Source organism: Camponotus floridanus, unplaced genomic scaffold (genome assembly GCF_003227725.1).
Source record: "Camponotus floridanus strain SB8 unplaced genomic scaffold, Cflo_v7.5 scaffold67, whole genome shotgun sequence".
NCBI classification, from domain to species: domain Eukaryota; kingdom Metazoa; phylum Arthropoda; class Insecta; order Hymenoptera; family Formicidae; genus Camponotus; species Camponotus floridanus.
The window spans coordinates 511,670-526,300 of NW_020229835.1; the positions used below are offsets into that span (position 1 = coordinate 511,670).

The 14,631-nt window shown below is 40.2% G+C and overlaps 1 protein-coding gene across 4 annotated transcripts in view; it reads left to right on the top strand.

The window, feature by feature from the left end:
- Nucleotides 1–14,631, top strand: part of LOC105252212 — a 37,760-nt gene that overhangs the window by 12,583 nt on the left and 10,546 nt on the right. For all 4 annotated transcript variants that reach the window (XM_011259505.3, XM_011259509.3, XM_011259508.3 and 1 more), the window contains exons 2-6: nucleotides 10,575–13,149; nucleotides 13,244–13,328; nucleotides 13,489–13,645; nucleotides 13,806–13,950; nucleotides 14,142–14,189. In XM_011259505.3, the coding sequence (XP_011257807.1) occupies nucleotides 10,868–13,149; nucleotides 13,244–13,328; nucleotides 13,489–13,645; nucleotides 13,806–13,950; nucleotides 14,142–14,189 (2,717 nt within the window). In that variant the 5' untranslated portion in view covers nucleotides 10,575–10,867. The remainder of the gene's footprint in view (nucleotides 1–10,574; nucleotides 13,150–13,243; nucleotides 13,329–13,488; nucleotides 13,646–13,805; nucleotides 13,951–14,141; nucleotides 14,190–14,631) is intronic.

Genomic DNA, 14,631 nt, shown 5'->3' on the forward strand with positions numbered 1-14,631 from the left:
CTAAAAACTGAATATTTAGAAGAAACCTGCTGGCTTCAGAGTTTTGTAAGCTACAAGGCTCATAGATAGTTCCTTTCTGACATGAGGAAATTTATACGTGTACATTTTAATTAATATAGCTGAGAAGGATGGAGATTCCTCGCAAACATGGCGATAGGCATGTGTATAGCTAGAATGGACGTGGCGGATGGCATATCTCGAGTCTCCTCGACTCCCGGTACCCAACTACTTGCGGCTCTCGAATAGCCAGCTACTCGATTCCCGCTGCAATCACTGCTATCGCCCATTATGCGCGGTTCCCAGCCGGGTCTCTATATTGCATTCCGAAATGCGCCGCGTGACTACCGCGTAAACCTCGAGAGTATGAAACTAGGCCTGATGTTATACCCGCCGATGTATTCCCCCCTCCGATAATTACATTCTATGTCAACTTGGAGAACTGCTGGAGACCGCGAGAAATCCTTAGACCCTGTGTACGCGAGTTTACTTTCGTTTCTCGTTATTCTTCAGCCATACAGCGCAAAAAATTGCAGCAATATTGCGGCAATATTGCAATGTTACAACAATATTAATAATATTGCTACAATATTCTATGCTGTACGGGTATTGACAAATTTTAGAATTATATTTTTCACCTATTTTTGTGAAGGATTTTACATATTTTTTAGGTTAGGTTAGGTTAGTTTAGGATTTTAAATAACGTTTTTATTTAACAATAAGATTTTAAAAAATATGAGAGAAGCTGCATGATCTTTAGGCGTGAATTTACGAGGCGACGCGATTTTCTCGCGGTAATGTTGGTAACAACCTCGCATCGGTGCCCTAGAGTCTCACCTAACCTCACCTAACCTTACCCTACCCTACCCTACCCTACCCGCTTATCTTCGATCGACGCAACTGTATAATGAAAGGCGTTTAAAAAATACCTAAATAAGCGAGCATCCGCAGAAAAATACCTCCTCTCATCCATTCGAATATTCATCTCGTTGAATAAAACGTATCCGCGCGCATGCGCGGGTATAATTTACGTCATTCGATTCACAGTGGCTTGAACCCCATTGATGATTTACATAAAAGTTGCTCTCGGACACCTATACATCTCCGGGCGATTTTGCCCCAAAGTGACATCATTTCCGCAATCGACGCGCCATTTATTCATTTTACGTCACATCGCGAATTACGGGCAAATCTCTTCCACCCCGAGGGAGGGGAGGGGGTTGAAACTGATCAAACGAATGCTCTTCCTCGATCTCTTGCGTGGCATCCATTGTCTCTCGCATCTCGATACACTTCCAGCTCCGTCCTGTTTGCCTCTTCCCATCCCCTCCCTCCTTCTCACCCTTACTGCTCTCCGTGACTTTTCTCCCCGGCTCTCCTCCCCGCCGCTTCGTGAACCCGCAGCGCGAAGACAGCGCAAAAATGAAGAGAGGGCAGCGAGAGATACCGGTTATTGGCGGGGACTGGCATATTTCACCGGGTGTCCGGCAATCAGGCCTTTGTGTACGGCTCACTGCACGCCGTTGTATACCAGCACGCGCGAAAGGGGGCAGGGGAGAGGGGTGGGAACGGTAGGACGGGTGGGAGGGGTAGGGGAAGAAGGGTTGGGAAGGAGCGGCGCGGAAGACAGGGGTGGAGGACGCGGTGACGACGCGGAACCCCCGAGGGGTGGTGGGAGAAGATGGGGTCGGGGGAGAGGGAGGGGGTGGAAGAAGTGAGAGCGACCGAGAAACGGAACGTTTATTCAACGGCGTGGAACCTAGTCGTAGGTGCGTCGCGTTCGTTTGAGGGATGCGCGGGGCGACCGAACACATGCGCTACACGCACATGTATAAACACACACACACACACCTACACGCAGCTGGGAGTATCTAAATGACGCGTATCCACGCGATCGATATTTTCCGGCGACCGCACAGAGGCTGCTTAAAAAATAGAGGAAGCGAAAAAAAAAAACACGTAGCAATTCTTGACGCCTCTTTCCTTGCCCTGATGAAGAATCGGACCCTTCTTTTGCCTCTTCCTCGGGTCTTCGCGGTTCCTCGCAGAGTTCGATGGTGGTTCTTGCCTTCGATAATAAGTTTGTATCGTGTCCAGGCAGCAAAGACTATCGAATACTTCAATTGCTACCTCCATACAGCAAAGACCATTGTTACATTGCAGCAATATTGCCACAATATTGCTGCAATGTAACAACAATGGTCTTTGCTGCATGGGCAATTGCTATCCCATGCAGCAAAGACCATTGTTGTTACATTGCAGCAATATTGTGGCAATATTGCTGCAGTGTAACAATAATGGTCTTTGCTGTATGGGGGTAGCAATTGAGTATTCGGGAAACCTATTCTAGAGATTGAGAGGGAGGAACGAGAGAAGCAGATCAGCTGATCACTCGACATTTAAAGGCGCTTTAATTGGATTACATTGGAGACTTGACTGATTGTGAGATACGAGGGGCTCATCTCGGGATTCTTTCTCGAGGGAATTGAAGGATACGCGAAGAGTTTACAACTCTTGGGATAGGGATCTGAAACGTAATCTGGATATCCCAGCTTTTGCGAGCGGTTGGATCTTTAATCCAGATGCTTTTACGTCGCAGTTTTAATCGAACGCTCGAACGCGACGATATAGGGGATTGTTATTGGTTTACATTGCCCGCGGTTACTATAGGCAATATTGGAATCGTCAAATTGACTGCATAGGCCACGTTTTACACGTATTCGCTATTAAAGTGCATCTCTCGCTTTCACCAGCCGCGTCCCTTCTCTCTCTTCCCCCCTTCCTCCCCCTTCCCTCTCTCTCTCTCTCTTTCTCTTCTCGCACCATCAGCCTGCTTCAAACAGGAGCGGATTGAAATCCGCGCAGCTTCAGATATCACGACTTATCATTCTTCCCTTATCCTCGCAATATTCGATACTCGATATGTACCCAGCAAACACCAAGTAACAGTTATATAACTGTTATAATTTCCTACTCAACAATATAACTGTTATATAACTGTTATGTGTTATATAACAATTATATTTTGAGTGGGAAATTATAGCTAACAATTATATAACTGTTATTTGGCCTTTGCTGGGTATCTATTATTCCACGATTAATGATGTGAAAAAAAATATTAACGAAAAATCTGGAAAAAAATCGGGAAATGTCCTATCGGAGATATAATCTTAGCGCGAGTCTCTCTCGAGTTTCGAATAAAAAAAAACACACACACAAAAAAAAACCGAGTAAAACATGCACGTCGCGTGATAACGAAGGGGGGGAGGGGAAGGGGTGAGATTTATGGATCGGCTCGAGGAGGTCAGGGAAGCGATTCGAGCCCTCGCCGAGAATCATCCGGCCCTGCATCCGTGACGTTTGCGCGGCAGTTACATCGGCGGGGCCTCTCTTGTAATCAGGTTGACCACATGGAACACATGGAATGCGCGTGCGCGCGCGCGCGCAGCGTCGTTTTCCTGTAACGTCAACCGAGAAGAACAGAGAGGGAGCGAAAAAAAAAAAGAGACGGAGAGATAGCCCCTCTCTCTCTCTCTCTCCTTCCCCTCTCTCCTTCCAGTCTCTCCCTCATCCCCTCCCTCCCCCTCTCTCCCCTCTTTCTCCCTAAAGGGTCAGCGACGGAAGCGTCCGTAAAAGCGATTCTGCGAGAGAAACGACGGAGCTCGGCCGAGGACGAGCGAGCAAACGCTCGATTGATGGCACCGCGAACAGATAGGGAGAGATACGCGATCCGTTTGAGCTTCCAGCCGCGATGATCCTAATTATCTTTAGCTTACCCTTGTAATTATCGATCGACGAAATTACGACGATCCACCGCGGTTTCTCGCCTCCCTGCTTCCCTCGGTGCAATTTTGTTAAATCGACCCGATCGACCTTGTTTAAATATCACAGTAATTGGGTGTAACGAGGGAAAATTGCGCGAATTAAAATTTGCAAATTTCCTCGTGGGTCTCGTGGAATTAAAGATCGATCGAAATTCAAAATTTTCGCTAAGAAAAAAAATTGTAAACTTTGACGAAATATTTTCGACTAATTATTATTAGTTGAAGCAACAGTTAGAAATTAATTATTCTTAAATTTATTTGTTATTTACTATTTTTTATTTTTCAATTTATTTATTACTATTTTTTATTTTTCAATTTATTTCTTACTATTTCTCACTTTTAAATTTATTTATTATTATTTTTTATTTTTCAATTTATTTCTTACTATTTTTTTATTCTTAAATTTATTTATTACTATTTTTGATGAACACAACCTTATTAAATTGATTGATTATTAAAATCACATTGTCGTATTTCTTTTTTTTTAAATATTTTTCTAATCGTGGAGGAATAGAATATGCTTGAACGTTATTTGTTGCAGCTCAGAAACAAAGGAATTTTTTTCACACGTGATCGTAAATAATTCATGTTAACACTCGTCACGATGAGGTCATTGTTTCCAACAGATAAATACGTAATAGGCGCTCCTTTGCTGCGCCTAGAGCGATTTACGTTGCAGAAATGCGGCTGTCGCCTGCCAATGCCTTGTTAGAGATATCGACATACATCTTGTAGCAAGAGACTCGAGAGACTATTCTTGGTCAGGCATCTCCAATTCCGATTCGTCCTTCGTTTCCAAACACCTCGACTTTATATCGAAGAAAAAAGGGAAGAGAAGCGAGGGAAATTAATTCAGTGCGCGATGAAGGAAATTGAAAAATCCCTCGAGCGCACAAAGGCACCTTTATTGCGAGTGGCCTGCGAGAAATGCGCACGTATATTAAAACACGTGGGGCCTCCGTTTTCAAGAGGAGCGCTCGCGAGGGGAGCAACTTCGACGGGGGATGGCGCGAACAATAATCTCCTCGGAAGAATAATTTCGATGCGAATCGATGCCGCTAGAGAAAGAGAGAGAGAGAAAGAGAGCTGTTCCGTGAAACAAATCGTCATGATGTTTTAAGTCACGTTTGCGCAAAATAACAGCCACGTCGGATACTTGAAATTAAAATTATATTTATATTTATATTAAAATCATATTAAAATTATATTTATATTTATATTAAAATTATATTAAAATTATATTTATATTTATATTATATTTATATTTATATTATATTTATATTATAATTATACAGGGTGTCCCAAAAGTCCCGGACCGGTCGAATATTTCATAAACTATGCACTTTAGAAAGAAATGTTTCAGACAAAAGTTGTATGGCTTGAAGGGGGCCATCAGATAGTGGCAATGATTTGACATGGGAGAGTCATTTGAATGTCACGTGAAGATCACCGTCAATTTCTTAAATGGAACCCCCTATTTTTAATTACATATTCGTGTAGCTTATCTCGAAAGCTTTCCAAAACACTATAATAAAGTATTTCTTCATTGAGTACTTTTCGAGTTATGAGGCTTGAAATCATTTCTTAATTTTACATAAACCATAAAATATCTTGTGAAATATTCATTTTTCGATTATCTTACCTTAATAATTTTATGTATAAAATAATGGGAGGAATCAATTGGTGTAAAGAAAAAACATAGTTGTTTTTAAGAAAAAAATATGTGATTTGCAATTAACAATTACATATTTTTTTTTTTTAAACAACTATGTGTTTTCTTTACACCAATTGATTCCTCTCATTACTTTGTACATAAAATTATTAAAGTAAGATAATCGAAAAATAAATATTTAACAAGATATTTTACGGTTTATGTAAAATTAAGAAATGATTTCAAGTCTCATAACTCGAAAAGTACTCAATGAAGAAATACTTTATTATAGTGTTTTGGAAAGCTCTCGAGATAAGCTACACGAATATGTAATAAAAAATAGGGGGTTCCATTTAAGAAATTGACGATAATTTTCACGTGACTTTCAAATGATTCTCCCATGTCAAATCATTGTCACTATCTGATGGCCCCTTTCAAGCCATACAACTTTTGTCTGAAACATTTCTTTCTAAAGTACATAGTTTATGAAATATTCGATCGGGACTTTTGGGATACCCTGTACATTATATTTTTTATAAAATTCTATATAAAATTATTATTAAATTCTATATAAAATCTATATAAAATTATTTATAAATTATTTTTTAAAATAAAATATTAGTATATATAAAATATAAAAAATTTATAAAATATTATCAAATATTCGAGCGTTCGCGAGGGGAGCAACTTCGACAGGGGATGGCGCGAACAATAATCGGCTCGAGAAGAATAATTTCGATGCGAATCGATGCCGCCAGAGAAAGAGAGAGAGAGAGAGAGAGAGGAGGGTCGAGGCACGGCAAGTAGGTCACTGATGTCACTGCTGCCAACAACAACCTCGACATCGACGACGACGACGAGGAGGAAGCTTCTTCTCGCCCTAGACTGCCAGAGAGAGCTCGTTAATTCCTCTTCGAAGGCGACAGCGAGTTTCCCCGAGCGAGTCCGTCTGAACGGATCCTCGGGCGAAGCTGGCGATGCCGAGATGCAACCGATAAACGTTGCATGCACGACGAGGACGAGGATCGATGACTCTTACTCGCGCTTTCAGAGCTCGAGAGAGCGGATAATCGCGGGCTAGGGACGGCAACCGAGACTTGCCAGGATCGATACTCGCCCTCGCCTGCTCGCGGCTCAAGATTTTAGATATCGATAGACCGCCGCTTGGAAAATGTTGCGCCGACAAACAATTATCTTCTCAGAGAGCCATCGAACTTTTATACAGTATATGATGCGGTATAGTTATATATAGTCTATAGACGTACTTTTAATCGCTTATATAGCTTAATGTTTGCGATATCTCGTGCTACGTGAGTCTCTCAAAAGTAAAATCTGATTTTTGTTTGTAAATTTTATAATTTTTTAATATTGCTCTATTTTTTTTAAATCAAGATACAATCATGAAGATATACATATCTGCAATCGATATATTTAAATATTGATAATTTTATTCGATGCTCTGTTTGTAAGAAATATTTGCAACTGTCGAATATTTGATATTAATATTTTATAAATTTTTTATATTTTGTATATATTAATATTTTATTTTATATATGTTATATATTTATATTTTATACATATTTATATATATTTATATATATTTATTTTATATATATTAATATTTTATTTTAAAAATAATTTATAAATAATTTTATATAGATTTTATAAAAATATAATATATAATTTTAATATAAATATAATATAATATAAATATAATATAAATATAAATATAATTTTAATATAAATATAAATATTATTTTAATATAATTTTAATATAAATATTATTTTAATATAATTTTAATATAAATATTATTTTAATATAATTTTAATATAAATATAATATATAAATATAATTTTAATTTCAAGTATTCGACGTAGCTGTCATTTTGCGCAAACGTGACTTAAAACATCATGACGATTTGTTTCACGGAACAGCTCTCTCTCTCTTTCTCTCTTGGACGGACAATGCCATTCAAAGTCGGTCACGAGAAAGAGAAAAGGTTTCACCGTAAAATCGACTTCTTAAGGTTCGCTCAAATGCAATCGTTGGGCCGCGAAACATTCCAAAAATCGTACATACTTGACGAGACTTTCTAATTCCCTCCTCGCTTCGCGTTCCAAGGAAAATCACGCATATTTATACGTTACTTCCGTCTGCAACCAACTTTTCGCCGTTTTACTACCCCCTCTCGATCCCCCTGACTCGACTCTGAAAGTGGTATATCGATTGCTCGTATATCGCCGTCGATATTAATCTCGTCATTCAATTTTTTAACCTTTGCTGAAGATCGTTCACAAGCGATAGGTTAACGTTTTTAGCTAAAGCTCGAAAAAAGTGATCATCCAACCATTGATTAGCAAGAAATTTAACAAGAATCTTTAAGCAAAATTATTCAGACCTAAAATATCGTGAGGACTTCGACAAGATCCAGCTGGTAACATTAGTTAGTAGAACATCGTAGAATCTGTGAAATAATTTTAATAAATAATTTTATACAAATTTTATAAAAATATAATATATAATTTTAATATAAATATAATATAAATATAATTTTAATATAATTTTAATATAAATACAATTTTAATATAAATATAAATATAATTTTAATAATTTTTAATATAAATATAAATATAATTTTAATTTCAAGTATTCGACGTAGCTGTCATTTTGCTCAAACGTGACTTAAAACATCATGACGATTTCACGGAACAGTTCTCATTATCTCTCTCTCTCTTTCTCTTTCTCTCTCTCTCTCTCTCTCTCTCTCTCTCTCTCTCTCTCTCTCTCTCTCTCTCTCTCGATCTGAAAAATCTGAAAAAAATCTCCCCAATCTCAATATTATATTTCTCTCTCAGTCTCTCTTTCTCACATTTTATGTAACAAACGCACAAGTGCGACCGAGCGTTACATTATATTTAGTCGAGAGAACTGCAATTTCCCCCGGCAAATCGCGAGGAGAACCCGAGATTTCGTCGGATCGTCTGAAATAATATTCGCGATGATTCACATTTCCGTTTAAAATTAAACATCAAACTTGACGCGTAATCTGACTGACGTTCGCACCCTGAAGAAAGGATCATCATAAGAGATACTTGAATATGAAATTTTTCAAAGAGCCGGAAACAATCGCCCTCTTCCCTCCTCTTCCCCCTCGTATAAATAAGTTCCGGTTACGCTCCTCGCGAGACGATCAGCGTGATACGTCTACGTCTGATGACACACACCTATTCGCACCAGTGGAAAAGGTATCGTCGTCGCTTGTGTCGAACACAAGCGGATGCGTATGATAATTAAGAGATTAGACACAATACGCTCCGCTAAACCTCGCCTTTATTCGTTATCTTGGTCGATAACGCGCGTGTCATTCATCTTCCCTCTTTTGCGTATCCTCATTTAGCGAGTAACCGACTTATCGCAGGGTCAAAGTAACGCAGTATCTCGAGTACCCGCGCAGAAATAACAATCGGGATACCTCGGAAAAACAATCAAGGTGCTTTTCATTTAGCGACACGAGCGTCATTTTGTCTTTCCCAACATCAGGAGGATCGATAAGGATAGGGTTGCACAAGACCCAAGACAATATTCGTAAAAATATTGTATTGATAGTGAAAATTTTGAAAAATTTAAATCTCGTCTTGGTCTTGAGTGAATATTGGTAGCAAAAATCTCGTCTTGTATTGTCTTGTCTCGATTTTATTAACAATTTTTTATGTAATATTAAAAAATTATTTAAATAATATTTAACATAATTTTTGTAATATAATTTGAAATAATTATTACTATTGTATTATATTTTAATTATAATTATTACTATGTAATCGATATAAATGCCGTCTATTTACATAAAAAAACATTTACTGTTTCATAGAAATCAGAAATTAATAACTATTTACAGGCTCCAAGGAAATGTGCAGATATAAATATTTTGAAGTGATAAAAAAAATCAGGTTCATATTTATTATTCCACTAAAATGGCTCGAGACATTTTAAGTTCAACTGCCTCATCCGTGCCAGTAGAAAGACTTTTTTCAATAGGAACTCTGTCAAAAAATGGAACCAGACAAAGTAAATCTTTAAAAGCAGTAATGTGCATCAATTCCTGGATGAAATGCTCTTTAATGTCTAAAATTTGCGAGTTTGATTTCTAATTTATAAAAATGTTATATTGCATTAATATTACATGTTTTTAAATTTATTAATATAAATGTTTTTATTGAATAACATTTTTTTAAATTCGTATATAATGATTTTTTTTCATTTACAAATACAAATATTTTATTTTTTTTTGAGAACCAATAATCTTGACAAGACTAATAATCTTGACAGTCTTAGTCTTGATGTTGTCTTGTCAACTAATTAAAAATCTTGCCTTGATCTTGTCTTGAAATTCAAGACAAGACAAGACAATATCAAGACTGATCTTGGTATCTCGTGCAACCCTAGATAAGGATGATGCTGGTGTCTCCGAACGAAAAGTACCCCAAGTTTGGGGAAAGTCTTCGACTTTGGGTAGTTAAGATTATTTGATTTCCGAGTCAAGTGTCATCGCTCTCGATATCGTCGAAATTCCCACACGCTTCCTCATTACGATACGACGATAACGAGACACGAAAGTTGACGCTCCCGATGGTGATCAATGACCGAGCGAACAACTCGCGAACGCGCGTGAAACGGCTTACTTGTCGAGAAAGTTGTTCGGAATCCGCGAGGATCTCTCGCTTCCGTCTTTCTCGACCTAGTGTTGATTACGGAAGGAGCGATATCCACTTGGAAAGATAGTATCGCATGATTTATTGTCAAGCCCTCTCGAAGCCGACAATCCGTTGATCGATGAGCTCAGGACTTCCGGTGAAATTTGATGATTTTAGGTCTTGAGTGAAATAAGGAACCTTGATTGAGATGTTTTTTGCACCTGGAAGGAAAAAAAGGTTTCCTTTTTTACTGACAGCCAGACCAAGGATATTGATGTTTCGTTCAATCTCATTAAAAGTATAATTAATCTACGAAACATTGCGTGACACACGTCTAGTCCTCTCGATATATTGATTTTCAGATGATCGGGACCCGAAAAAAAATTAACTACAGCTACTTTTTGTTGCAGCGTATGGTCCACGGTCCTCAAATAGCCGAATCGAGAACTAGACTTGGTAAGAACAAGCCCGTGCGAGGACGATAGCCAATTGTACTCGGCAGAGTTTCCACTTGGCGTGCTCTCACAAGACTACCAAAACGTCGACCCCGTCGGTAATCAAGTTATCGGGGGGTGGAACAGCTGGCAGTGGGGAGCAAGTGTCCCCAGGGCCTGGCCCACCTCCCCCGGTGTCTCCACTAGCCGGTGACAATCGCAGCAACGAGAACGCATCAGCGGCGTCGGCAAACAACGATGACGAAGCGATGCAAGCTGTCGTTCCAGCGACGATTGGAACGAGCAAATCCGCGGAAATGGAGGAGGAATACGGGCAGGCCGCCGAAACCACCATGAGCTTTGTGCTCAAGCTGGATGTGGATGTGGAGGCCACGACGGCATCGGTGGTGGAAAACGTGACGAAGGGTGGCGAGGGACAACCGCCGACGTTGTTGTTCGCCCGGGAAATCTGGCGGTCCCAGGAACCCATTGCTATCGCCACCGATACCAATAACACCTCGACGGGAAACGCTGTGATGATTGCGAGCAGCGACGACGTCGTCGGCAAGTCGCAGCTGTTGCAGTGTCTAGAAGCGGCGAGCAATCAGATACAGCAAACCACGGCCACTACTGCGTCTGCCCTCACGACGGTCAAGCCTGTAGTGACCTATCCGGTCGCCAAAGGCGCCCGGGAACAGGTGCAGAAGATGATCGCCGGTTCGCAAACCAACACTACGCAGGTGTTGACGACGCGCGTCATCTCGCAAAAGCTACCGTCGTCATCGAGTCAGGCGCAACCCGTTCCGCTGGCCATCCTCAACACCTCTCCTGTATCCACTCAATCTTCACTAGTAGCGAGCAACGTGCAGGCGTTGCATCCCAAATTTCATCCCGTCTCTGTTCAACAGCACATCGTAGGCACCGCCGCGGCCGTGAAAACTATCGCTACGATGGCGGCGACGAATCTCCAAAGGATACAGGTGAAAACGGGATCCTCGAGTGTCATAACCAGCCAGTCTGCGCAGAAGGGAAAGACCGTAATGAACACCAATCAGACTACTCAGTCTGGAGGCGCGCAACGTAACAACTCCTTATCCAGAGCCCAGAACATGCAAAAGTCGCAGATGTTGACTAATCAGATGAATCAATTGACGGTCAACAATCAAACGATCGCGAATTCCCAAAAGATTCAGCAGACTAATCCGGTGATACAAAAGACGGCGCAAAGTGTCAACGCGCAAAAATCTGTCTGTAACAATCAGGTTTCATCGCAGCTGTTGAGCAGTGGCCATCATCCGAATCATAAGGTACAGCAGCAACAAAATTTGCAGAAATTACAGGGACCCCAGAAGACCCTGGCGATGACCAGGCAGCAGCAATTGACCGTGCAACAGGTAAACAATGTCCCAAAGTCTAGCGGTCCCGGTCTACAAAAGATTCAGACGCAGCAGCAACAACCTACAGCGAATCAACAACAGGTGCAGGCGCCTCATCAGAGATCTCAATCGACTGGCTTGCAAAAATCCCAGACGATACTAAACACTAATCGAATACCGACCACGATGAGTAACGTCTGTAAGAGTAACAGCGTCCCAAATATTTCTAAAGTGCCACCGCAAAATTCGAACGTGCTTGGTAATAAGCAGTCCACGTCGACGCAGTTGCAGCAGCAAATTGTACAAACCTCGCAGCAACAATCCATAATGCAAAAGTCGCAACAACCGACAAACGCAAATAATCTACAGGCTCAAAGAAGTCACAGTATTACTAATATGCATCAGAAAGTGGTGGCGAGCATGTCGAATAATCAAAGGACTCATGCTGTGATAAATTCCAAGATTCAACAGCAGCAACAGCCGTTGCAGCAGATGATGATGAGGGTAGGGATATCGAAGGGTCAGGCGCCGCAAGCTTCGCAATCTACGGCAGGCCTAAAGAGCGTCTCTCAGAAAATGATGAATCCTGTTAAAGTTACTGCAAATTCGCAAAATAACGCCGTTCAACAGCCCGTAGTACAGAGAAATAGCCCGACTATGAATATCCCAACCATGAAGATTCTGGCACAACAGAGGGAGCAACAGCTGCTACAACAACGACAGCAGCAACAACAGCAACAGCAACAACACCAAAATGTAATTAATCCGCAGAACGCTCCGCAGAAGCAACCTGGCTGCATCAAGACTATTCCACCGCAGAAGCCTGTGCAGAGGAATCACGCCCAGAAAGTTGGCGGCAGCGGTATTAAAACCTCGTTGAACACGAACGTGACAGCGTTGCCGAAGGCTCAGGGCTCGACCGCGATACAAATTGCGCAAAAAGGATGTATCAAGACCTTATTGCAGCAAACAGCTACGGTCGCATCGTCCAACGTACTGGCCGCGCACAAGAGCTCTCCGATCAAGATCCAACCACAAGTGATGCAGCAAAAGCAACTAATCATGACACCGCAATATACCCAACAGATCAGGCAACAGAGCGGGCAAATAAAGACCTTGTTGCCGGTATCCTCGACCATGACCGAAAACCTTCGTAAGGACCTCATTGAAATAAAGTAAGTTCAAGTAGACCAGTAGACTAATCTTTTCTCTTTTTATCGCCCATATTTTAAGCGATACAAAATAATGTTTTTTTTTTTCCTTTTGTAGAAATGAAACCGAGTTACGAATTTCCAAAGAAGAGGAACAAAGCGCCCGTAAATCGCCAGTGAGAAGAATGCCACTTCCTTACGAGGTATAAAGCTAAATCCAGTGTTTGGCTTGGAAAGTTCTTTGAATTACATATTTATTTGTGTTTTTTTTTTGCAAGATTGCACGATTGATATTTAGATTTTCTTGATTAAAAAAAATATTCTCAATTTACATAGACATCATGTGTACCTATTTAATTCCAGTGTCTTCAGTTTGTTCTCCAAGATCACAATTATGGAGCCCCACCACCGCGAACTCCGCCACCACCTCCGTCATCGCCGCCTCATCCCAAGCAGCAACCCATTAACGGAGCCGGCAGTTCCACAGCCACCTCTCAGCATCCTTACATCTTTGGTCCCGGTAATGCCTTTGTATATCATTGCGCAAAGTTGCCCAAGTCTCTTCTGTTTAAGAAAGTACATCCTTGAGATCTTATACAAACCGTTATCAAAACTGTTTCCGATATCTTTCATGATGATTATAGCGAAATTGATGATAATAAATGTTACTTATTTTGAAGTTGTGAGCAATACCAATACAGAGGATGACGCCGCCAGCACAATCAGCAGCGAAGCGGGACGAGAAGCGGAACCGGAGGGTGAAGAAACCGAAACGGCACCTGAAGGGGAAGGCGACGACGAAGACAGCGTCACTAGATGTATCTGGTATGCAAATGATTCTTAAGCGTACGATCATACAACACTGTACATTTACACTAGACCCGTAGATAAACTAGTGGATATGATATAATTTGACGATAATATTATTATATAATTATAATATAGAATTATAATATAAATTTACACATAGATATAAATATAAATATATATATATATGTATATATATATGATTTTAGCGACTTTGAACATGACGATGGATACATGATTTGTTGCGATCGATGCTTGTAAGTCACTATCAATATTAGTACAAAATATAGATTAGAGAACGACAAGCGAAAATATACAGAGTGAACCAAAAGTGGATACAGTCGAATATCTCGTATAGAATGCATTTTGGAACAAAATGCTCTAGATAAAAGTTGTAAGGATTAAAAAGATGTATTTAATTGTAATATTCATTTGACATTGAGTGGCGTCGCCAAGGTCAGGGCACGGTCAACTTGAATTTTTTAAATGGAACCCCCTATTTTTTATTGCATATTCTTGTAGCTTACCTCAAGAGTTTCCAAAACACTATAATAAAATATTTTTCCCTCAAGCACTTTTTGAGTTACAAGGCTTGAAATCATTTCTTAATTTTACATAAACCGTAAAATATTTTGTAAAATATTCATTTTTCAATTATCTAATCTTAATACTTTTATGTACAAAATAATGAGAAGAATC